Source organism: Doryrhamphus excisus, chromosome 14 (genome assembly GCF_030265055.1).
Source record: "Doryrhamphus excisus isolate RoL2022-K1 chromosome 14, RoL_Dexc_1.0, whole genome shotgun sequence".
Lineage (NCBI taxonomy): Eukaryota > Metazoa > Chordata > Actinopteri > Syngnathiformes > Syngnathidae > Doryrhamphus > Doryrhamphus excisus.
In genome coordinates, this window is record NC_080479.1 from 11,719,148 (window position 1) to 11,741,423 (window position 22,276).

General features: G+C 41.7%; 2 protein-coding genes across 6 annotated transcripts in view; one reads left to right on the forward strand and one right to left on the reverse strand.

The window, feature by feature from the left end:
- The first annotated feature begins 1,608 nt into the window (after positions 1 to 1,608).
- col9a2 (procollagen, type IX, alpha 2) lies at positions 1,609 to 16,032 on the forward strand. The gene is made up of 33 exons (XM_058047772.1): positions 1,609 to 1,801; positions 2,465 to 2,615; positions 3,581 to 3,655; positions 4,129 to 4,164; positions 4,259 to 4,321; positions 4,944 to 4,997; positions 5,543 to 5,578; positions 6,199 to 6,222; positions 6,313 to 6,366; positions 6,460 to 6,513; positions 6,995 to 7,045; positions 7,113 to 7,169; positions 8,136 to 8,189; positions 9,087 to 9,140; positions 9,215 to 9,268; positions 9,715 to 9,768; positions 10,273 to 10,326; positions 10,420 to 10,473; positions 10,551 to 10,604; positions 10,681 to 10,734; positions 12,013 to 12,057; positions 12,121 to 12,174; positions 12,257 to 12,310; positions 12,385 to 12,438; positions 12,514 to 12,585; positions 12,848 to 12,883; positions 12,977 to 13,021; positions 13,109 to 13,141; positions 13,247 to 13,393; positions 13,474 to 13,528; positions 14,266 to 14,454; positions 14,529 to 14,606; positions 14,981 to 16,032. The coding sequence occupies exons 2-33, from the start codon at positions 2,544 to 2,546 to the stop codon at positions 15,184 to 15,186; spliced, it is 2,076 nt and encodes a 691-aa protein (XP_057903755.1). The 5' UTR covers positions 1,609 to 1,801; positions 2,465 to 2,543; the 3' UTR covers positions 15,187 to 16,032.
- A 472-nt stretch (positions 16,033 to 16,504) lies between these two features.
- Positions 16,505 to 22,276, reverse strand: part of col16a1 (collagen, type XVI, alpha 1) — a 48,522-nt gene continuing 42,750 nt past the window's right edge. For 4 of the 5 annotated variants that reach the window (XM_058047738.1, XM_058047735.1, XM_058047737.1 and 1 more), the window contains 12 exons: positions 21,584 to 21,628; positions 21,309 to 21,362; positions 21,158 to 21,211; positions 21,031 to 21,081; positions 20,809 to 20,898; positions 20,703 to 20,738; positions 20,585 to 20,629; positions 19,684 to 19,881; positions 19,525 to 19,588; positions 19,179 to 19,355; positions 19,016 to 19,093; positions 16,505 to 18,052 (listed from right to left, as the gene is read on the reverse strand). In XM_058047738.1, coding sequence (XP_057903721.1) covers positions 17,859 to 18,052; positions 19,016 to 19,093; positions 19,179 to 19,355; positions 19,525 to 19,588; positions 19,684 to 19,881; positions 20,585 to 20,629; positions 20,703 to 20,738; positions 20,809 to 20,898; positions 21,031 to 21,081; positions 21,158 to 21,211; positions 21,309 to 21,362; positions 21,584 to 21,628 — 1,086 coding nt within the window. In that variant the 3' untranslated portion in view covers positions 16,505 to 17,858. The remainder of the gene's footprint in view (positions 18,053 to 19,015; positions 19,094 to 19,178; positions 19,356 to 19,524; positions 19,589 to 19,683; positions 19,882 to 20,584; positions 20,630 to 20,702; positions 20,739 to 20,808; positions 20,899 to 21,030; positions 21,082 to 21,157; positions 21,212 to 21,308; positions 21,363 to 21,583; positions 21,629 to 22,276) is intronic. The other variant, XM_058047736.1, reaches the window with a different exon arrangement.

Below are 22,276 nucleotides of genomic sequence, written 5' to 3' on the forward strand. Positions count from 1 at the left end.
ACACACTTATTTTTCAGTGCTATTTAGTCCAAGAATGACACAAGAAATGACTCAATGAGCATTTTACTTACAAAGGAAGGAAGAAATCTAATTTACTTGTGCAAATGAGTTTATGAGGTTGCTGTAGAAACCTACCTTTTTTTTCCGCTAGAAGAACACAAGGTCAGCATATGGTCTGCATGCCATAAATTGGCATAAGGTAGGAGAAAAAGATTGTGCTGCAATCATACGTATTTTCTAAAAGTTTGAGATTTGACCTTCTTTAGGCTCGTAATGAGAAGCCAGCAGTCATAACTTGGTTTCCAAAGAGTATAACAAATATGCTTGGAAGTAGGTATACATCTGGTACATTATGCCAAGTCTGTTCTAGTAAAATCTTGTTATATGCTTGAAACAGTTTAGTCTACTGCTATTGCAAATGCTCCTTCCGTCATGAGTTTCTAACCCAAACATATTCATATTTGTTTTTCTTTGCCATAAACGTATCTGAGCTGTTTGATTCTTCACTCTTCTACCAACATTTCCACAGTTTAAATGTATCAAATTAGAAACAACACTGCAAGCATTAATCATATAGAATGCATCTTAATTTAAAATGCATATAGACGCATTCTTGTCTTTATCATTTTAAAATAAACCATGGTGTAAACAAAAGTAATACAGTTGAATAATTAATGATTAATGGAGGAGTTAATGTGGGTAGTATCATTTGTTTCATTCCAGCCACAACCGTGACAAAATGGTATTGCTTGTATTTGTCACCATCTAGTGGTCAGTAAATGCACTTTATGACATGGCCACTAGTTACTACCTACATTGCAGCCGTGGAAAGCATACATTTGAGAGGAAACCCACATTCGCCCCAGTATAAATTGAAGGCAGTAAGCCATGTAATTCACAATTTGTTGATGATCCAGTAATTAAGATTTTATTTTACCGCTCTGAATGGTGTACAATGGTAGAAAAGTCCAAAATGTGGTTTATCGAGTCGCATGACAGTTTAGACTACGTGTCAAAGACGGGGGCCAAAACTCAAAGCCTACTTTAGGTTGAGGGCCTAAATGGACCCCACATAGACATCATTTGACATAGGACATGGGGGAAATGTGCATTTTATGTGTTCAATCATTGCTGCTTGAAATGTATTTATTAACAGACTATGGTGTTTGTGATTTGTGATCGACCACAATGTCTGGCAAAAGCTACAGGATTCTATAGTAACACAAAAAAATCACAATCCGTGAGATGTAACCCAGAAGAGTTTGAATTTGTGGAATATGGGCAGATTACGCATTTCCCAGCATGCATTGCTGTAGTTAAAATGATGACTTTTGAACTTTTTTTTCTTCAGACAGGGTGAAATAGTCATGTACAGTTTCATTGGCAAACCTGAATCACATGTAAATGTGAAAGGTTTGCCCTTCTCAAACAAGTATGAGCCCACCGGGAAAAAAGGCTGTCTCTGGGAGCGCACGGCTCAGCAAGAGGTGGGCGGGGTCAGTGGAAAGCCCGCCCTTGCTTTTGAGGGTGTAGGACCTGTCTGCAAATCGATAGGACCTCCAGTTCGGAGAAAATGGCAAAAACCGCTCGTCCAATCAGAATGCAGCATTACAAAAATGGGATTTACTCTACAACCGGAGGTGCTATCGACTTGGAAGCAAGTTCAACTTCCCCCGCCCCCGAAAAGTAAGGACGGTCTTTCCTATGAGCCCACCCTCGACTTTCGACGACATCGGGGTAATTGGGCGGAACCTGGAAAAAAGGCTGTATCTCTGGAAGTAAATCTGTTTGAGTAAGAATGGTACGTGGAGTATTAACCCGCCAGCTATTACAATGCAGCTGGTAACCTCACTGTTAGCTCTGATGTTGCTTAGCTAGCTTAGCTATCTTAATTATAGGGAAGATTCTGATACTGATATCAGATTTAGGCTGATATCGGGCCGATAACTATCAGTGCTAGTATCGGCCATCCCTACTTTTTACACATTACAAAGTTGTTGCAAGAAAATATTGTATGTATGTATATCATCCCAGATTTCAGTGCACTGTTTATTTTCATTTCAGTAATAGAGTAGCTTTTGCCTTGAGCTTGCAAACACATTCTCCATCAAATAGTTATATTTGATTCAGGTTTGATCAATGAAACATAATAGTGTAATATTGCAAAGGATTTCTAAACAAGATGGCATGCTTAATGTTGTTTTTTCAAATTTAAGCATCAATAAGCAATTTATCACCAAATTGTTACATCCCCCCCCCAGCGGTGCACATCTGCATTTTGTAATCAGCTTTATTAGATTTATTACAAAATGCGGTATTTAAATGTATTTCATTACATATTGCACCATCATTAAATAATGCGGCTCTACACACCTCAATTCACCTCCCCTCTCCTCCCTGTCCTAATGAATTGACCCCCCTCCAACCCCCCACCCCTTCTCTGAGAAAACATTTGCACCAGCAGTTCCTTGCAGTGCCGGCCTGGAGAGGAATAAGGGAACGAGAGGAGAGGATCTGGTGAACAGACAGGAGGGAGAGAGACCATGGATTCTCTTTCGGTCTTGCTGAAGTCCTGGGTAGTACTGCAGACACTATGCCTGGTTCTGGCCCAAGTGGTAAGTGGACCGGGGACTGCTTTGCTTAAGGGGGCTTGAAAAAGGCACTGGGTGTCATTTAGAGGGATTTATTGCAGGGTCGAAAGATGTTGAAATGATTTGTGATACGCTCGGACCACCTGACGCGAGTGTTAAAGAAAGATGAGCATTAAATGGATTTTCTGCAGTGTGGATGAAATAAAATGGCCTGATCGTCTTTGGATTATTATCTTTATCGCATATGGACTCCTTTCTACTCTGAAGTTTAAATAAGGATTTTTTTTACTGTTGTTTTTTCTCATGACATTTGTCAAAGAAAGTTTCACTTTTTTGGTCAACAGCCACAGCAGCCATGGCGAATGGAACTCTGAGCATTGACACACTAATACACACACACACACACACACACACACACAAAACAAACTTAACCACAGAGTGTGAAAGCCCTTTTTCAAACTGACACACTGCTGTTATCTTCTGGGTATTTTTACGCTGAATGACTTTGTTTTCAAAACCTGAGGAATCGGAAAACGGGATTTGAAGAACAGTTTCACCTGAACTGGCTGATACATGGAGATGAAATTCCCGTTGAAAGGTGTGGGGGGGTTCAGGTGCGGGAGGAAGTGCCAGTCTTGTGACCCCTCCTTCCAACATTCCTCTGGTGTGCTTTATGCCTACATGTTACAATGCAGGTATTATCATATAATTATGACATTCATAGATTTTTTCCCCCAGAAATACAAATTTTAGCAAACTTCCCAGAATGTATTGTTAATAATATGACCTACATTATGGTAATATAACTCAAAATGTGTAATTAAAGCTACACTTCATGCTAGTGACTTATTTAGAAACATATTTTTGGTTAAATTGATACTTTTTGGTGAATATTATGTGTTTTGATAGTATTTTAAGTATTTTATACAATGCACTGATTGGACTTGAAGAATTAATAACAATGGCGTATTTGCTCCACTTGGTTTCAGAGAGGTCCACCTGGACCTCAGGGCCAGCCAGGACCACCAGGCCCTTCTGGTACTCCCGGGTCGGACGGCATTGATGTGAGTATCCCCCACCAGGTTTGTCACAAAGAGCATCATTGTGCTGGGAGAAATACCAACCAAGCACTTTCATGCAGTACTGAAGTTTTACCAGCAGAGGCCAGTGTAAATGCAAACACAGTGCTACAAAAGAGCTCTGTTCCACAGCAGAGAGAGATGTCTTTCAGAAGGCAGACTTGAGAAAGGGGTTCTGGGTTTGTAAAGTGATACATTTGAGATATTTTAGGGTTCGCTGCAGACAGGTTTGCCAAATATGCCGTAAATGGAAACGGATGGGTCGAGCTTCTGCATTAAAAATACAGGTTGCTTGTAAAGCAACATTTGTTTGAGGTCATGTTTCACTTTTCAGCATACACATCACAGAACATAATGTCTTCAATTTGCTTGACAAATTGTACTGATGAACTTAATATTTACTGTTTTGCATGTATTCAATGCATTTATGTTTCATTATGACAATCTTCTGTATGCAGGGAGACAAAGGTCCTCCTGGCCCATCTGGTCCAACAGTAAGCATTATTCATTCTTTTAATAAAATTAATTCATAAAAAATATATATAATTGATTTTGGGTTTCATTTTGTTTCTAACTGTTTTACTGTAGGGGCAAAAAGGAGAGCCAGGGCAGCCAGGTCGTGACGGAGCACCAGGGGAGAACGGCATTGATGTAAATGAATGGAATATTTATTTATTCTTTAGGACATTTTGTGGAGTCACATGACATTTAAGTTATGAGGACAATTGCTGCATTTATGACTACTAGTAAGTAGTTTTTAATGGATGGTTGCATGTTGATGGTAGCAAAATGCAGTCAAAGACTGCAGTCAAATGTGAGTAAAACTTTGGTATTCATGAGGAATGAATGTTGAGTTTAAGCGGTAACAATGTGGCTTTTTTAAAGGTAGATGGAACGCCTTTCATAAGGTTTTAAGGCTACAAATAAAACGGTTTAACATATTGAATCACTTTCCGTGATGTTTATTTGTATTTATGGTGACCCACGGTGTGTTGGACAAAGAGCATACATCTAAATTGATTCACTAGTTTTGATAAAAATAAAACAAAAAACTTACTGAAATTAGTTGTATTGATGCAAGTTGAAAGTGCACTGTGGTCACACACAAACTCTTTTTGAGTTTGAGCCTGTAATCCTCTTTGGAATCTCAATCGCTAGTTTGTTTCCTAATGACCTGCAAGGACTGTGATTATTTCAATGTGAACTCAAGCATTGCGTTATACCCACCCTGACCCCCAAGTATGTTTCTTCATTCTTTTCTGTCTGTCTTCAGGGTTTGATTGGTGCAAAAGGTGACCGAGGTCCAGTGGGAAGCCCTGGCCCGAAGGCAAGTGTTGCTCTCCAGCACTGTAAAAGGAAAAACATGTTGAAAAATCGACTCCTTTGACTCTGTCAGACCTCAAAAGTAAAAAGGATGCAGCACAGTGGACTCTTGTGGGAGTCTTTGATTGTAACTTATAGAACTGATTTATTCGCCTGGTATTTAATGATGCTCGTTAAAGGTGTTTCAAACTGTTGCTGCTGGGTTATTAAATTTATAACGCAATCATATTCATATATAACATCAATCTGCAAAGTAACCTGCGTAGATGACACATTAATCAGTTGGAGTACATTGTAAAATACGTAAAAAGCAGTAATGGAGTGGAAACATAAAGAGGCATGGAAGTGAAATAGTGTGCACTGCATTCTCCTTCAGTAATTAATTAATTTTCACTTGTGCTTGAAATCAAATAGGGCACAAATTGAAAATGGTAACTACAGCAATAAATTATGTATTTTCCTCCCACAATCATTGTATCTCCTAATTGTTCAGGAGCTGTCCTTTCATTTATCATATTGTTGACCATTTATTGTTTATCTCATCTGCAGGGTCAGGCTGGTTTAAGTGGTGAGCCTGGACGTCCTGTAAGTATGCATTTGTACTTTACCATGAATAATGACTAACAACAAATAAGGTCATTTAAGTTACAAATAGCTACATTGAAGGTCCCTATTATAGCAGAAACTAGTCAAGTTCCCTTTGCTTCATGCTTGAATGCCTGACCGGCTGTCCTCTTTGCTCTTTGAGTTCACCCAGATGTGGCATCTTTTTTCAACATCTGACAGTTCTCAATTATTGTCCCTAATGATCCGTGCCAATTGTTAGTATCAAAATATCACTAAATGCAACCCCCAGAATCCTAAGGTTGATCCTGTTGAGCTGTAAATACAGTCTACCACCACAGGGGGGTGCTCAGTCTCCATCTTGCATCAACTATACAGACCAACGTCATTTCACCCATTGTCATAGTAGGTTAGAGGAGGGTTTGTGCTGGTCTTCCTGCCGGAAGACCTACATACAATTACATTGTTCCTAATTAATTGTAATCCAACGGACACCAAATCTGAATTGATTTAATCTATGTGGAGAACTAGTTACCCTTAAGTGTCTTTTGTGAAAGTTATTTGTAGCAAATAGATACTACAGAGCGTTGATGCCACATGCCACTAAGTAGTATAACTTGTTGTCCCTCTGTTGCACACAGGGAACCGGCCTACCAGGGCTTGCTGTAAGTAGCCCGTATGGTCACAATTATGTTTTCAGGCTACTTGTGGTTGTTGGAACTGTAGATAGTAATGACTCACTTGCTTCTGCCTAGGGAGCTCCAGGGCCAATTGGTCTTCCTGGTAATATTGGCCCAATAGGACCAAAGGTAGGGAACTGCTCACAGTATCACATTATGAATGAATGAACACAAAAATGACCAGACTCCATACTCATCATTGGGATTACCTGCTTTGTATAGGGTTTAATGGGACCACCAGGACCTCCAGGGCTCCCTGGGCCACCAGGCAAGCCAGTAAGTATTAACCCTTTGCAACCCATGCAAACAACTCACCTTATTCAAAAATGTGTTCAGCAGAATCACTGGGGTGTTTAAATGCACCTTACATTACCTTACAGAGCAGAATCTTGCACACATCCCTGCAGAGAATGCATAGAAATACCAGCAGTTTTGAGTGTAGGAGGCTTTCACATATATTTTTCAGTGGTGGATGTACTTTCTTGCGTGCGTCTAGGGGGGTGTTTTCATCAAGAGTGATGTTCCCCACCCTGGGGAGTGTATTTGTTTAGTTTTAGTGCCGTCCTAGGATAAATAAACCCCCCTATTAGATCAGTGGGCTGTCCCTCTTGACCATAGCAGGGATACATCAGCCCCTGTAGAGATGCTTTACCTCCTAACACAATCTATAAATACAGAAAAGGAAAGATGGAGGCAGAAGTAAACTGACCATGTGACTCCCACCATCCATTCTTCCCTCTTATTCCTGTCCATCTAGGGTCCTCCAGGAAAGTTCATTGGCGGCGAGGAAGGAAGTGCCGATTTCCAGGTAATCCAAAAGCATCTGATGTATTCAAATTGGTGTCTTACTCATCATGTCCTCCTCTCTACAACAGTGTCCTCTTAACTGCCCAGCAGGACCCAAGGGCCCACAGGGACTTCAAGGTGTCAAAGTGAGTGTCCTGCTTTCTATGTCAGGTCCTTCAAGAGGAAACAACACATTGCACTATATATCTACTGTATGGATAGATAGATAGATAGATAGATAGATAGACTCCCTTTATTGTCATTGCACAAAAACACAGTAGTGAAATTGCCAACGAAATGTCGTTGCCTGGCTCCCATATAATAACAGACACAAAAGAAGATAAGTAATAATAAATAATAATAATAATAATAATGTGGAGAATAAATAGATAGAATAGACACCAAATATGAACAACATAATGTAAAGTGCAGCGTGAACAGTAAATTGCCCATGATGGCAGTCAAGCAGCAAGGTGGAAAAACATTGTAAACATACCCATCTGACTTGAAAGATGATACGGGTCCACGGTGGCTGGTCACTGGATCACTTTGTTCCAATGCACGTGGGCTGTAAGAGCTGCAATCAGATTATCACCGAAAGTAGTAGAATTGGATTTCTATACAGTCATCCTTCACAATATCAATATACAATATACGTTTTGGAGTCTTAAATGTAGAAAAAATATATTGGAGGGTAACTGGTTAGCTCCCAAGCTTGCTAGCTAGTGGCAGTCTCTGCAAAGTCCATGCAGCATAGGAGTTTCGCAATGTGATGTAAACAAAAGTGTAAAGGTGACTATAGGGGTGTTATTTCATGTCTACAGTGTTCCAATAATGTTAAAACCCATATTTTGAAAGCCTGGCTGTCAATTTCTACGTCGTCAGCGACTATCAAACAACTAGATATTCAGATAACAGTGGGGTTGACACTGGAGGCAAAGTGGGTACATGTCTTGCCCAAAGGCACAACGGCAATGCCTGGGATGGTGGAAGCAAACCACCAAACCACCGGTTTCTGGACAACCTTCCTCCTGAGCCACTGCCGCCAATTGAGATATAATACGCTGTATTATGACATCCTACTGACTGATTGTTATGTAATTGCTCCTTAGGGCCACAAAGGACGCCCCGGTGTTCTTGGAGATTCCGGCAGTATTGGAAAAGTGGTAAGCTACCCAATCTCCCATGTACATAATATTGCAGTGTCTCATATTTTCACCCACCATTCAGAACCGACAGAGGCACGGATTAGTTCTAATGAAGCCCCCTGAGGTGCATGGCGGCCGCTAATCTGGCTGCAGCAGTCAGGCCTGGCAGTGCAGTCAGCATAAGGGTGAGCAGGATAAAAGGGCAGTGAGGAGCCAGGTACATGGAGGAGAGGGATGAGCCAGTCAGGGTTCATGCGCTCCCTTCACCCCGCTGTATTAAGCACAGCTAATGAGCACATTGCTGAAGCCTGGGGAGAAGCAAGTCAGGGCGCAGGAATTGGCCACACAAGGAGTCTGGTGGCCGCACTTCAACGCTAAAAACACAAAAGAAGCTACCTCCCCTTGTCGTATGGAGCGGTATCTTAGAAGATTCATTTCAGGACATACTTCTGCTCCTTCAAAAAGCTTAGCAAGAAATGTTGATGTCCCAATTTGCACTCCATATCTATGCCAAAATGTATGAGCTCATACTTCTGCAATGCCCAACTAAAATTACAAACAAACAAAATGGCAGCTCACAAAAGATAATTAAAGCTGTCTGTAATGAGTATTGCGAGATGAGCATTTTTGGATAATGGAGTAGTAGTGTTAAATATCCATCATATTATACATCACATAGTTTACTGTAGATGTAGAAATACAAATATGTTTACATATTTGACATTTAGCTTCCTTGTGTCATGCAAGATACCAACTTCTAAAACAAAGTAGCTAAATGAAGCTAGCTCTCTTACCACCATGTCTTTCACAGAAGCAGTTGGTTTCTCCTAAATGCAAAAAACAAGCATAGTAAAAACTGTGTTATTGTGAATAGGTTTCACTCTAAAAAAACTCATCCTTTCTCTCTTCCGCCAGGGAATCAAGGGAGAAGTGGGCCTCTCTGGAGAGCAAGGCATTCCAGGACCTCCTGTATGTCTATGAAGTTGTTGTTTTGTATTTGTCTTGAGGGCATCAAGGGTCAATATTGCAATTATTTTTTTAAGGGTCCAATGGGCGTGAGGGGTTATCCAGGAATGATGGGCCCCAAAGGAGAGGCGGTGAGTCGCACAACCTTTTCGTCTTCACATAACTTTATTGTCCACTTTCTCTTTCAAGGCAAAGGTTGTTCTCATTTTTAGATGAGTTCCAAAGTAGGCACAGTAGGACCTGCCCCACTATACAAACATCATCCATTACCAGCAATGGGGACATATGGAAATGATGCCATGGCACATCTCTCGCCTCCTCTAATGAGTCGGGGTTATCCGGGTCCGCAGTGCCTCCATCTGTAGTTAATGATCCTCCGTAGCAATCTGTCTTACAGTTAACATTAGCCGTGTTAGCCAAGTTAGCGCCAAAGCCAAAATGGCTCCTCTGCTTTCTTTGTAGCTCCCATTAGTAGATTGAGTTCAGCGCTAATTGCCGTTTCATCACAATGAAGAGTAGGCTACCATTATCTCAAGCGATTAATAGCACTTTTTGTTGTTTTTCTTTATTCCCTCAGGGACCACGTGGCTACAAGGGTATCAACGGACCTGTAGGGATTCCCGGACCTCCAGTGAGAATCCACACAAACACACATTAAAAACCCTACATTTTTCTGTGGAATGACATTACGCTATCAGAGGTAGACCCAGAGCAGCAACATGCACCTGTGCATAAGGATATCCCACAAAGCACCAAAATGCAAACAAAGGCAACCACTACCAGCCCTGGGCTGTTCATTATCCACCATGCTGGTGGTGGCGTTGTTTTTGGATAAAGGAAGAAGCAGGCACAAGTAACGCTGTTTGCTCACGCATGTAAAGGGGTTATTCTGGATGTTTCAGAAACCAGAATATGACTGCATGTAAGAGTACTCACTCACTCCCCTGCCCTGTTGTATTGAAATGAACTGTCACGGTCTGACAAAAATTTAATTGGCAGTTTTTGTATTGACTGTACAAGGCACAAATAAATGCCGGATCTTCTGTTATGGCCCTCTGCAACACATTGGTGTGAAAGGGGCTATAGAAAAAAGATAATTTATGGACCCACTCAAGGTGATCTATTTCATTTCCAGGGTGAGGAGGGACCTCAGGGTCCACCTGGAGAGGCAGGGGACAAAGGAGATAAAGTAGGTGACCATTCCAGTGAATATTTGGTTTTAAAAATGTGATCCCGTTGTGTGACACGACTACATTAACATTCATTTGGTGTTCTTCCACAGGGCAGCCGTGGTATACAAGGCCCGCAGGGTGCTGTTGGCAAAAAGGGAGAAAATGTGAGTTGTGCCGGTTTGAACAATGTCGAGGGCCGGTGCCAAGAGGAGAACACTGGCTCATTCGTCTGCTTTTTCAGGGCCTGCCCGGAATTGATGGAAAGGATGGCACACCTGGTATTCCTGGAATCAAAGTAAGGGCTTGCCAGCTGTTATCGTGAGAGGACGCTTCAAAAAAATGATGTTTTTTTTGGGTTTATCTTTTTACAGGGTGGCCCGGGCCAGGCTGGGATGCCAGGTCCCCCCGGTCCTCACGGAACAGCGGTGAGTGATTCATGACCGAACAGTCATGAAAGGCACATGCAAACAAAATGTCTGCAAATGCTCATTGTCACTCGGGCCACGTAGGCAATGGTGGCAATGTTTCCTCCCTGAATCAACAACACAAGCAGCGGATACTGGCAGAAGGCAGCTGGTATACTTTTTGTTTTGTTTTCAGGGCTCTCCTCCAGGGTAACGCTGACCCTGTGACCTAAGTTGTTTTAGAATTTAAACTACCTTAAGACAGCTTTCTCCCGCCCACAACAGAGTGATTTATCACAATGAAAACCAGTTGCTATACACGCTATTTGCCAGCATGCCATTCTGACTCGGAGGTAATGGAGCATGGGATGCACGCTTTGCTGTGTGGTCATTGCGGTGACACTGCTGCAAATGCAATGTTGTGATGCATATCATAATAAAAAGCTATGCGGGGATGTGCTGCAAAAGCACTGTAAAGGAACCTGATTTAAAGTTTATGGTCGTGACTGACAACTTTCACCACTAATATATTATGCACTATAAGACACGGTGATACAAGGCTCAAATAGGTGAAATTAGTCAGGGCCTCAGTCAGTCGACTGCAGTAAGAGCTAAACATTGTTATAAGAATTATGTGTTATACTGTTTAGTGGTTGCAAACTCACTTCCATAATTCATTCATTCATTTTCAAAACCGCTTAAGAATTAGTTACAGTGCGTGTCGATAGAAGAATATACGCAGCACAAATATGCAGTGTTGCAGTGCTGGATGGGAGAATACAGTGTATACAGCCACACTAAGGAAGAAGAACATTGCTTACTCGTGAACTTGGCAGTGCGCCAAAGAAAAGGACCGACATGGAAGTGAAAATGAACATCAAAAAAAGCACAGAGAGAGGAGAGACACCCACCACTATTATTAAAGATGAAGATGAATGAATGCTAATGAACGCTAGTGGAGTCATGGATTCCTTGTGCTGTTTCATGTCTCGAGGGATTTAATAATGTTAAAAAAATGGATATAGAAAGATGCAAACAGATATTCTATGCTCTAACCATTTATAACTCAGAAATCCCACTTAGCGGAAATTCACTTTAATAGCCTGTATTTCCAAAACTGATATCCATATACATATTTGATTGATTTGTTGATTGTTATTTACAAAATGTTTTTTCCCCAAAGTATTTTTTTCATTGTGGCTAGAATTAATCCTACTGCCACAAAAAGTGAACCATGATTACTAATTTACATTTCGTTTTTACTGTACGTGTATGATTTGGATTTATCTCTGTCAATAGGGCTTGCCTGGTAGTCCCGGGGCCAAAGGTGGACCTGGAGCTAAGGTGAGCACTATTAAAACATTTTACATTTTTATAGTTCACCTTAACAGTCTTTTATCTTGGTAGGGCGAGCCTGGGCCGAGAGGTCATGTTGGCATGAGCGGTGCTCCTGGACCTTTGGTAAATATAATTACAGAGACACAAAAATATTATGTTTTCATTCCTTTCACTGGTGTATACTTTTTATGACTTCATACTATAGGGTGAACCTGGTGTTCCTGGTGAGGCTGGTATGGAAGGAGTTCCTGGTCCCAAGGTAAATACCCTAATTAATTAAAGCAACAATGACACTGAATCCTGTAAAGATACACACCTCATCTGCAACTACAGGGAGACAGAGGTCAGCGCGGTCCAGTAGGCCCACAAGGAATAGTCGGGAAGCCTGTAAGTTTGCAATGCATCATGTGATGAAAGTGCCACAACCATACACTAATGAATTATTCTCATGTATGCCAACAGGGAAACAAAGGCGAGAGGGGACCAATGGGTGTTCCAGGTGCCCAAGGTCTGAGTGGAACCAAAGGAGACAAGGTATGTTGTAAAACATCAAAAAGCTACATAGGTCTGTCCATTAGGGGGCAGTGTTTACCTAAAAGTTTAAAAAGTCATAAATCCAAGCAGAATTAAATCACTTCACTATCCTCATTGCCCTTGTTTTAAACATTAGGCCACATATTTCTGGCCTTGTCATCTCTGGTTCTTTCCTGAATCAATACTCACATTTTCTTCTCAAGATATTATATTGTAATTGTGACCTCATTTACATGTACGAAAAAACATCTCTCATTCAAAGGGTTTCCAAGGAAAAGGTGGGCCCAAAGGAGACATTGTGAGTAGCACTTTTGTACATTCAATGCAGAATAATAGAAATGTGCAATATTTCTTACATGCCATCAAATATTCTGTTCTCTTTCGCTTTAAGGGTGACCCTGGTGTTGAGGGATTGGCTGGTGAGAAAGGTGAAAAGGTAAGAAAACACTAAGAAAGCACCAGACCTTGGTACATTCAATACCAGACTCTTACATGAATGAAACCGTTTCCTTGGCTGTGATAGGGTTTGTCTGGAGAACCTGGGCCTAAAGGACAGGTAAGGGTTACTGGAGATACATTTAATCAGTTTTTTAAAGATAAAATATAGACTGTCCTTGATCATTATCTGCTTAAATTTACCTCGGTGTGCTCGCCTTTGCAGCAAGGAGTGAGGGGAGATTCTGGACACAATGGTCCAACTGGTGATTCTGGTAAGCCAGGGGATCAAGGCCCCCCTGGCCTGCCTGGTCCAAGGGGATTGAATGGCATGAGAGGAGTGCCTGGCATGCCGGGTATTCAGGGGCCATCAGTGAGTCCACTTCCTGTCTTAATGTTTGTGATGCATGCTGAGAAATACGGTCATCATTTGGATATTGTTCTTCTCTTCAGGGACGTGATGCATCTGACCAGCATATTATTGAAGTGGTGCTGAAGATGTTGCAAGGTGAGCGTACAAATCTTTCAAAGTCAAAATTTCAAATCAAAATGACATTACTCTTAATCAGTTAAACGTTACCATCATAAAACCTTAATTAACTCTTCAGGTGATGTGTTAAAGTGCCAATTCTAACTGTCCTACACGTATAAATAAAGTTTTACCACTATATAAACCACCAAACCACCACTATATAGAAGAATATTTGCTTCAACTTGTAGTATTTTTATTACTGTTCGATTTCAACATTATCCCTCTACTGTATGACAAATAAAACAGCATAAAGACAGTGACTCCACTGTGCACTGTATGTTGGTCCCCACGTTGCTTGTTGCCACAATGATTGACAACATGCAGGAGAATGACATGTCAGTTCATCTATTGTGTAATGGTACAGCTGCTACCTTTGAAGGCAGAGGGGGCAGGTTTAATCCGAGTTATCTTTCATGTTCATTTGTTATTTTACACTAAAAAAACATTAATTGAACTATTTCTAAGTAAATTCAGGTTCAAGTCAAATATAAAAATAAATGTTAATTGGTAGCAACACTTTTCCTCTCTGCTGTTGTTGGTACCCTTATGTGGGTACCAACGTAAAAAAAGGAAAGGAAACACACAAAAAATGAATGGTTTCAAATTTTTGCTTATGACTTTTGAGAGTTTTTTTCCAGAAAACATTTGGTTGAACTCCAGATTGATTGACCTTGGAGGAGTACTTGTAAATGACAGTGTCACTTCCATTACAGAGAGGCTGGCAGCAGTGGCAGTGAGCGCCAAGAGGGCTGTGCTTGGTGGAGCTGGAGTAATGGGACCCCCAGGCCCTCCTGGACCTCCAGGGGCACCGGGTCCACAGGGACCACATGGTTTGCCTGGTTCTCGAGGCATTCCTGGCATGATCGGGGCTCACGGACAGATTGGAAACACAGGGCTTAAAGGTAGGAAGACGTTTCGGATACCATAGGTGTCGCTTTTCATGAGACATCCAATTTCAATTGCTTTCTTCTTCTAGGAAAGAGAGGAGCCAAGGGTGAGAGAGGCGATCCGGGTAAACCCCACCAAGGACCACCAGGGCCCCCGGGAATTCAAGGCAATTATAACTTCTTTGACTACTATGACTTTATTCGCATAACTTAACTTGCTGCTAAAATGCTGTTATTTTTTTATTTTTATCTCTTAATAATTTACTTTATTCTTGAAAATTACCGCTGATTTTTCCACCTGGACTTTTTTTGTTCATTATATTTTTAGAATGTGCTGCAGGGAAGTTAGGAAAGTTGTTTTGAGGAGTTGGTGTTGCTTGAAGGAATCTTAAAAGCTTCATTACGTCCAGTCATTGAACAGATGCTCTTGCGTGGGAATGTAATAAGATTCCCAATACACACTCATTCTGTGTCTAAATTTGTAGTCTAAATTCAGAACAGCCATCATGTCTGCGTACTAACAATCCTGTTGCCTCCACAGGTCCTCCAGGTGTTGATGGCGTGGCTCGAGATGGCAGACCAGGCGAGAGAGGCCCCCAGGGAGCAGCTGGTGAGGCCGGTCGGCCCGGTAAAGCAGGTCCACAAGGCCTCCCGGGCTTCTGCGAGGCTGCCGCGTGCTTGGCCGCGTCGGCATACACGTCTCCGAGACTACAGGAAGCGGGGACCATCAAAGGACCGAACTTTTAGGAGTTCTGTCTCCACCACAGTTCATGACAATGGGGAGGAAGAGAAGGAAAGAGACCACTCTTTTCGCTTGAACATCATGAGCCATGGGTAAGGGGGGGAGAGAGTATATTGACTGCATGTATAACAGCCCCCCCTTGCCCACCGGAAGTTTTGACTGACGGGGCATTCTCTCTTCTTACATCACCATGACAACAGCAGGTCACAGCCACCCACGTGCTTCTGAATCCTCCATTATCTTGGATGATGTGCCACAATATGAGCAGAGAGGACCTGATGGCAAAATAAAAGGTGCCATACATTTGTGCTGCAGTTTAATTTGCCATATTTTGTTCAAAATGAGTTAGTTAAAACCCACAATGCAGCATCAAAATGCCATTAAAAATTGTGCAAAGGAGCAATAAATAATTAAAGTGTCGTATTGCCAATTGTAAGCTTGAGCAAAGACCCTCATTCATGCCCCCTTCTCCATTACCCGCTTTCTGCCCAAGTCTCATTTTAGAAACGACTACTTTATCTCTTCCTCTTGTTGCTCGGCAACGGCATATCCCAATGGGTACTCCCATCTCCCACAATGCAGTGCTGTAAATCTTTGTAAATGTGTGTTGATTATTATGTAGTGAAAAAGCAATGGGTTACGATATGCAGCGACAAAGAATCCTGTGTGAATGATTCCAGAGATTAATAAAAGTTCCTCCAGAGATCTTTTCTTATTTCCGTTAGTGTGCTTCCTCATGTGCCACTTGTCAACCTTCCACAGGGTGTCAGCAGTTTAATGACGTTATTTATTGTTCTTAATATATAATCAAGTGTAAAAACGTTTTTTTTTTCAGACTGTTCAAGTCAACCCAATCCAATAAAAAGAATCTTTTATAAAATCCAATGTTCTTCTTTATCATGTAGAAATTGCAAATCACCGAAAGTAGATCTGTAAGAATTAATTGATTATCCAATTAATCAACTATTTTGATATTTGATTAATAATTGTTTTATTTTATTTAAAACTGATTTCAGCTTCTCAAATGGGAATATTGTTTACTTTCCTTAGCCATCCATGAAAGCAGACTATTATCTTTGTGCTTTCGTCACAGCCAGATAGTCACACACACATCGGCTGTGACTTTGGATAATGATAAGTGACATTTTTTTTCTTGTTTTCAGATATGTTGCGGACCAAAACACTTACTGTTTGCCAGGAGAGCCATTTGCAGCCAAAAATATAAAAAAAACAGCACAAAGGCAGAATGTGAAGACAAAATGCAGACATTTTTATACTAATAACTAATAAAAACACAAATAAAAGCTGTTGTTCGTCATTTACCATGATCAATTGGTTCCAGACTCGACTGTGATAAGTGAATTTCTGTGAAGTAGGAGGCAATACTAATAAATTGAATATTTTCGTAGTTAGAGCGTAAAAAAAAAGATGTTTATGACCTTGTGAATACAGTTTGTTTGTTTGTTTTTACGGTTTTCACCATAATACCACATTCACCTTTAAACTTGTACTACCCAATATAGCAGACACAGTAATAGAAAATAAGCTATCTTAGATGCCCCTGCATCTTGTGATTTTTCATTAAGTGGCCCTCACAGTTTGGACACATGGTCTAACTGATTACCCGATCAATCAAAACAATAAGCTTCATGATGAAGACAATAATCGTTACTTGCAGCGCTAATACATTTTTTGCATGCAACACCCTTAAAGCATGTTGCTACATACTGTATGTTGTAGTGGGCACATTGCAGGAAAAACAACAAACATTTGCTTTGCATTCAAAGTGTTTTCTTTCGCTCAGTGACTCATAAAACATCATATGGAAGAAACATGGTGGGTTGCATTGCAAATGACCTTAAACAACATATACACAGCATAATGGTGAGTTTATGGACAATAGTGACATTATAAAGCCCTTTTAAAAATGTTTTTTTTTTAATAAAAGCACTGATATTTCAGATATTTAAGGCAAAATGTGACATAATTTGGGAATCATTTAGGGATTTACTTTCATTTATGTGTACAAATATCGATTCATGTTTGTGCCTGCTCAAAGTGAATGGGTGAGTAGTTCATCTTCAAATAGCTTGAATCAGCCAAGCATGTTTGGCAAATTTACTTGTATGTCGCTCATTATTCATGAAATGTTTTTTTAAAAAAAAGTATAAAAAGCTGCTATATATAAATATAAATATATACAAAACAGTAAATCCATCACTTACGGACCAAATTCAACGATATGGGTGGCCATGAGCACTGTGGCTATCGCAAATGCAATAGAAGCAGAGAGAAAAGAAAAAGATATAAAAGAAGTCAGCAAAGAGCTAGAGTAAGTTTACGTGCTTCTGCTTCCTGAACTTGATAACAAAAATTGAAAAATGAAAACATTGTGCACCTTTTCACCTCCAAAAGAGAGCAAAATCAGAAGGGGGAAAAAAACCCAGCAAGCAACCGTTGCTTAAAGTGGAATTTATAGGAAGAAAAAGAATGGTGCAATAAAAATATACTGCTGATGTGTCGTGACAGGCCTCAGTGGAGAGCACTGCGTGAAAAGAAGGGTAGGTGTTCAACAAGAAAAGAAGTTCCCAAATGTTGTGGCCAGAAAGACCTTTGGGTCTTTGGCTTGCTATCCTCTTTAGTCCCCCCTACCTCTGCTCCTTTGCCCCCCTCTCATCTACCAGGGGCCCTTGACAGACGGGCCTTTGGGGCTGTATTCTACTTGATGGCTCATGCAGTCTGAAGGATTACACCGGCCATCATTTCCCTTTGAGCCAGATTGTCCGGGCGGGCCTGGGATTCCAGGAACCCCCTGCTGGCCAACGGGACCTGGGGGTCCCATTTTACCGTAGCCTGGGGAGCCTGGGACACCTGAAAATCAAACACCATAGAAATAAATCATACATATTGTTAGCTCAACATCGTTGGGCTTCAAATTTATGTTTAGATACATGAGAATTCCGTCCCCTGAAAGCTCCAATGACTTTAATGAAGCTGTGGTGCAACTTCATTTAGCTTGGAATGCTTTTTGTAAACAAGATGATGGTCTGAAAATTGATAAAACAATATCAATAAGTGACTACAGATGTTTACTTGTAAATAGAGATGATGCTCTGTGAAGTCTGTGATTTAAGCATCCCAGATGTTGACTTAATTATGATGGTAATCATGACTATTTGAGAATGAAGACAGACCAGTTTAATCACGCTGGCAATTTCCAATCAGCGACGACACAAACTCTTAAAGCAGCATTAACATAAGTGACAGGTGCTGTTTTCACGCATGCTATAAGTTTTTTTGTTCTATGAACAACTAGCATGCAATTGTTGGAAATGTGATTGCTCAATTTCAGGTTGAGGTTCAGAGTCTCACTGAATATTACAATAAAATAACTGACCCAGTATGACCAGTATAGAACATTACGTCAACGTCCTTGAACGAGTCTTTTGAATGGCTTATATTTGTATCCTAGTTCATTTAGTCAGTGTCATCACAATTTTTTTTTTGTGCGAGGGGAAAAAACAGAGGTGTTGATGCAACTCTCCACTAATGCATTTCACTTTAGAGCAATTTTAAGGCATAAAAACGGCCACAAGGTGGCAGAAGTGCATTTAATAAGAGCATGGCAACGGAAAAATCAATTGAATGAGTTAAAATGTAATATTTTTTGACAAATAATAGGTCATATTCAACCACAAAACAGCATGATTTATTCGAATCTCAAAGTGGCGAGGGATGACTGTAATTAGCATGGATAAACTGTAGTCTCCACCCCTTCTCTCGAGAACAGCTTCAGTGTGCTTGACTTATAAGTTGCCCATTTGGACACATTACCTGGTGATCCTGGAGGTCCTGCGTCTCCCATCTCTCCTACACCCTTATCTCCCTTTGCTCCCGGCGGTCCTCTCGGCCCTAAAGAGTGATATTATTGTGACTGCATGAAACCTCTAAACGTCTGGCGACAATGAATTTGTGTGTGTGCGTGTTCTGCTCTCACCAGCTGGTCCTTGGGGTCCGGACCGTCCTTGTCGACCGATATGCCCAGGTATTCCAGGTGAGCCGGGTGCTCCAGGATTACCAGGAATGCCGTCTTTCCCTGGAGGTCCAGGTCGACCGGGAGATGCTACCATTTCGACAGGCATCTGCATGCGGGACATGTAGTAGGCCATTCTCTCTGGGGAGGAGATGCATTCAAAGAATTTGGAACAAAATCAATTCAAGCCTACAGGACAAAGTGACTGCTATAAATGTGCAGGAGGTAAGGACCTGAATGAAAGACAGCATTTTCAGCTTCAAAAAAGTTTCATATTCGGGTCCATTATAATATTACGGTCTTTCCTCACCATCAAAGATTTTAATGACCTGCTGGCGGATGAAGTTCTTGATTTCATCATAATTGACCACAGCCTAGAGAATGATGGACAAAAGGATCAAACAAAAAAAAATATTTTTAGAATGATTACGTGTGTCAGTGAAGCAGTCGTGATGAAACTATAACTCACATCACTTCCTGGCATTCCTTGAGATCCAGGTGGTCCGGGTGGACCGGCTGACCCAGGGCTTCCTCTTTCCCCTCTGGGTCCAACCGGGCCGATTATCGGTTGAGCGTCCTTGGAGTGATATCCTAAACCTCCACCAGGGGGCCCCGGTCTGCCTCGCTCCCCTGCAGGTCCTCTTTGTCCTGTAGCCCCTGGCTCACCCTTGGAGGACATTAAAGTTACATGGAATTTGCTCCTCTTATGTCGTTTACTGTTAAATATTAAGTGAGCAGTTTAAATATCATTTTAAAGAAACACAAATTGGCCAGAACTATATCAATTTCCCCTAAATAGCAACCTTCAGTCAGTTTGCATAAAAAAACACACAGTGAAAAAAAGCCTTGCCACATTAGTGATAGTGATTTATCGAGGACAGTGCAGTTCGTAATGGACATCCGATGTTTACGTGTCACCCGCAGACAAGCAGCTCTTGAAATACAGAGTGTGTAGAAGAATGGAGAAGTCCGTTCTTGTCTTTCTCCTCTGTGCTGCTAAAACCCTGACAATGGCGTCCTGTCAGTGTGACAAATAGCCTCATCTAGCATCTCCTCTCATGCTTAATAGCATTATCCCCGAGGCACAGAATGGCTATATCACTGCGTACACCAACTGGAATCACGTCGAAGAAGAGATAGTTGGAAGTAGGTGGCCGTCTGCCAGTGTGGAGCAGGGTAAAGCAGGGTGAGGAGTGAAGATGTCGGTGAGAGGGTTAAAGAACTGACAACTATGTAAACCTCGGACGCTGCGTGGGCAGAATTGCTGAGAGAAAGCATGTTCAGCACAGCCGCGCTTCGGCTTAAGCCTGAGCTTCAGCATAACTAAACGCAGTGAGGTGATGGAGATGACATGCTGAGATGACTCTTACCTTTTGGCCTGGCTGCCCGTTCCCCCCTGGCAGACCTGCCAACCCCTGGGAAGAAAAATAAATGAAATAGGCACACAGGAACTGAAGTGAACATGAAAAAACAGCCGCTCTGACTTACATCTTTACCAGGGGAACCATCATTACCTGGCTCGCCCTAAAGGACAAAGCAGGACACAAAGTTAAGTGGCATATTTTGACATACTTGGATATGACTCAGGACTGACCATAAGCCCTGGGTGACCAGGTGGACCTGGGGCTCCAGACATTCCTGGGAGACCCCTCTCTCCATTCTGACCTTTATCTCCCTTTACGCCCTGCAGAGAGATGGAGTGAATACTAATTTCTATGGAGCATTTCAAGCGTAGTTTGTCACTCTGGCCCTCTGCCAAACAAAAATTCTGTTAATTGAATGGAGTCATTCAGGTCATCACGATAACAAGTCTCACCACTCCTGATGGACCAGGAGGTCCTGGGGGTCCAGCTGGACCTGGTGAACCCTGTAGGATGAAATCAAACACTACACATAAATTTGGAGTTAAAGAAAATGGGAGTCAAAAATAGCAGTGAACTTACAATGTGGCCAGATGGTCCAGGTCGTCCCTGAGCTCCTGGTGCTCCGGGATCACCCTGAAAAGGCCACAGATTGAGATCACAGTAATTACTATAGGGGGCTTTGTCTGCATAGGTAATTGATTTTCTCTTTCAAGTAGAAAGAAAAACTGACCTCATGTCCTGGTCTACCTGGTGGTCCAGGTGGACCTGAAGGTCCAACATCGCCCTAGACATACAAGAAGGTAATAAAAATGTAATATAGAAACTATGAGTGGAATTCATCTCTCAGGTCATGAAAACTGGGATCGAAAACACAGCAGAGATCAAATAATTTTATTGTGTTAGTGATAAAATCTTGCTATCAAAATCCTGGCATCATTTTTACACAATTACTAGCGTAGTAAAAACAACACAGTTTGCAAATAAAGCAATATATTATTGGCCAACCTTCTGTCCCGGGAAGCCAGTGTGGCCGGTTTTGCCTTTGAATCCCTGAGGGAGGATGTGAGAGAGGACATGATTGGTACAGTATTCACAAATATGTGGCAGCCAAGGAACACTTTGAAATCATCAACACAGGCTGTGGAGGAACACAAACTTGAAAGAGTACACAGTGTTTGCAATGTCCAAACGGTGTCACACTACAGCGACACACCTCTAAACTGATTCCACTAAGCAATTCATGTTCAGTAGTGAGAGAAATTGATCTGGATGCATGTAAACTGCGCTGCACCTTCTTCAGAGCTGTTTTTATTTGTTTGGTCTAATTTAGAGTGGCTGGTGACACTACAGTAATCCCTCGTTTATTGGTGCTTAATTGGTTCCAGTCCGGCCACACGGACTCGAGCGGTTAGCATGTTGCCCACAGAGTCAGGAGATCGGGAAGATCTGGGTTCGATTCTCTGCTTGGGCACCTCTGTGTGGAGTTTGCATGTTCTCTCCAAATTGTCCATAGGTATGAATGGTTGTTTGTCTATATGTGCCCTGTGATTGGCTGGTCCAGGGTGTACCCCGCCTCTCGCCCGAAGACAGCTGGGATAGGCTCCAGCACCCCTGCGACCCTAATAAGGATAAGCGGTGTAGAAAATGGATGAATGGATGATTCAAGACCTGAACGTGATCAGTGAATTTCTGGAAAAT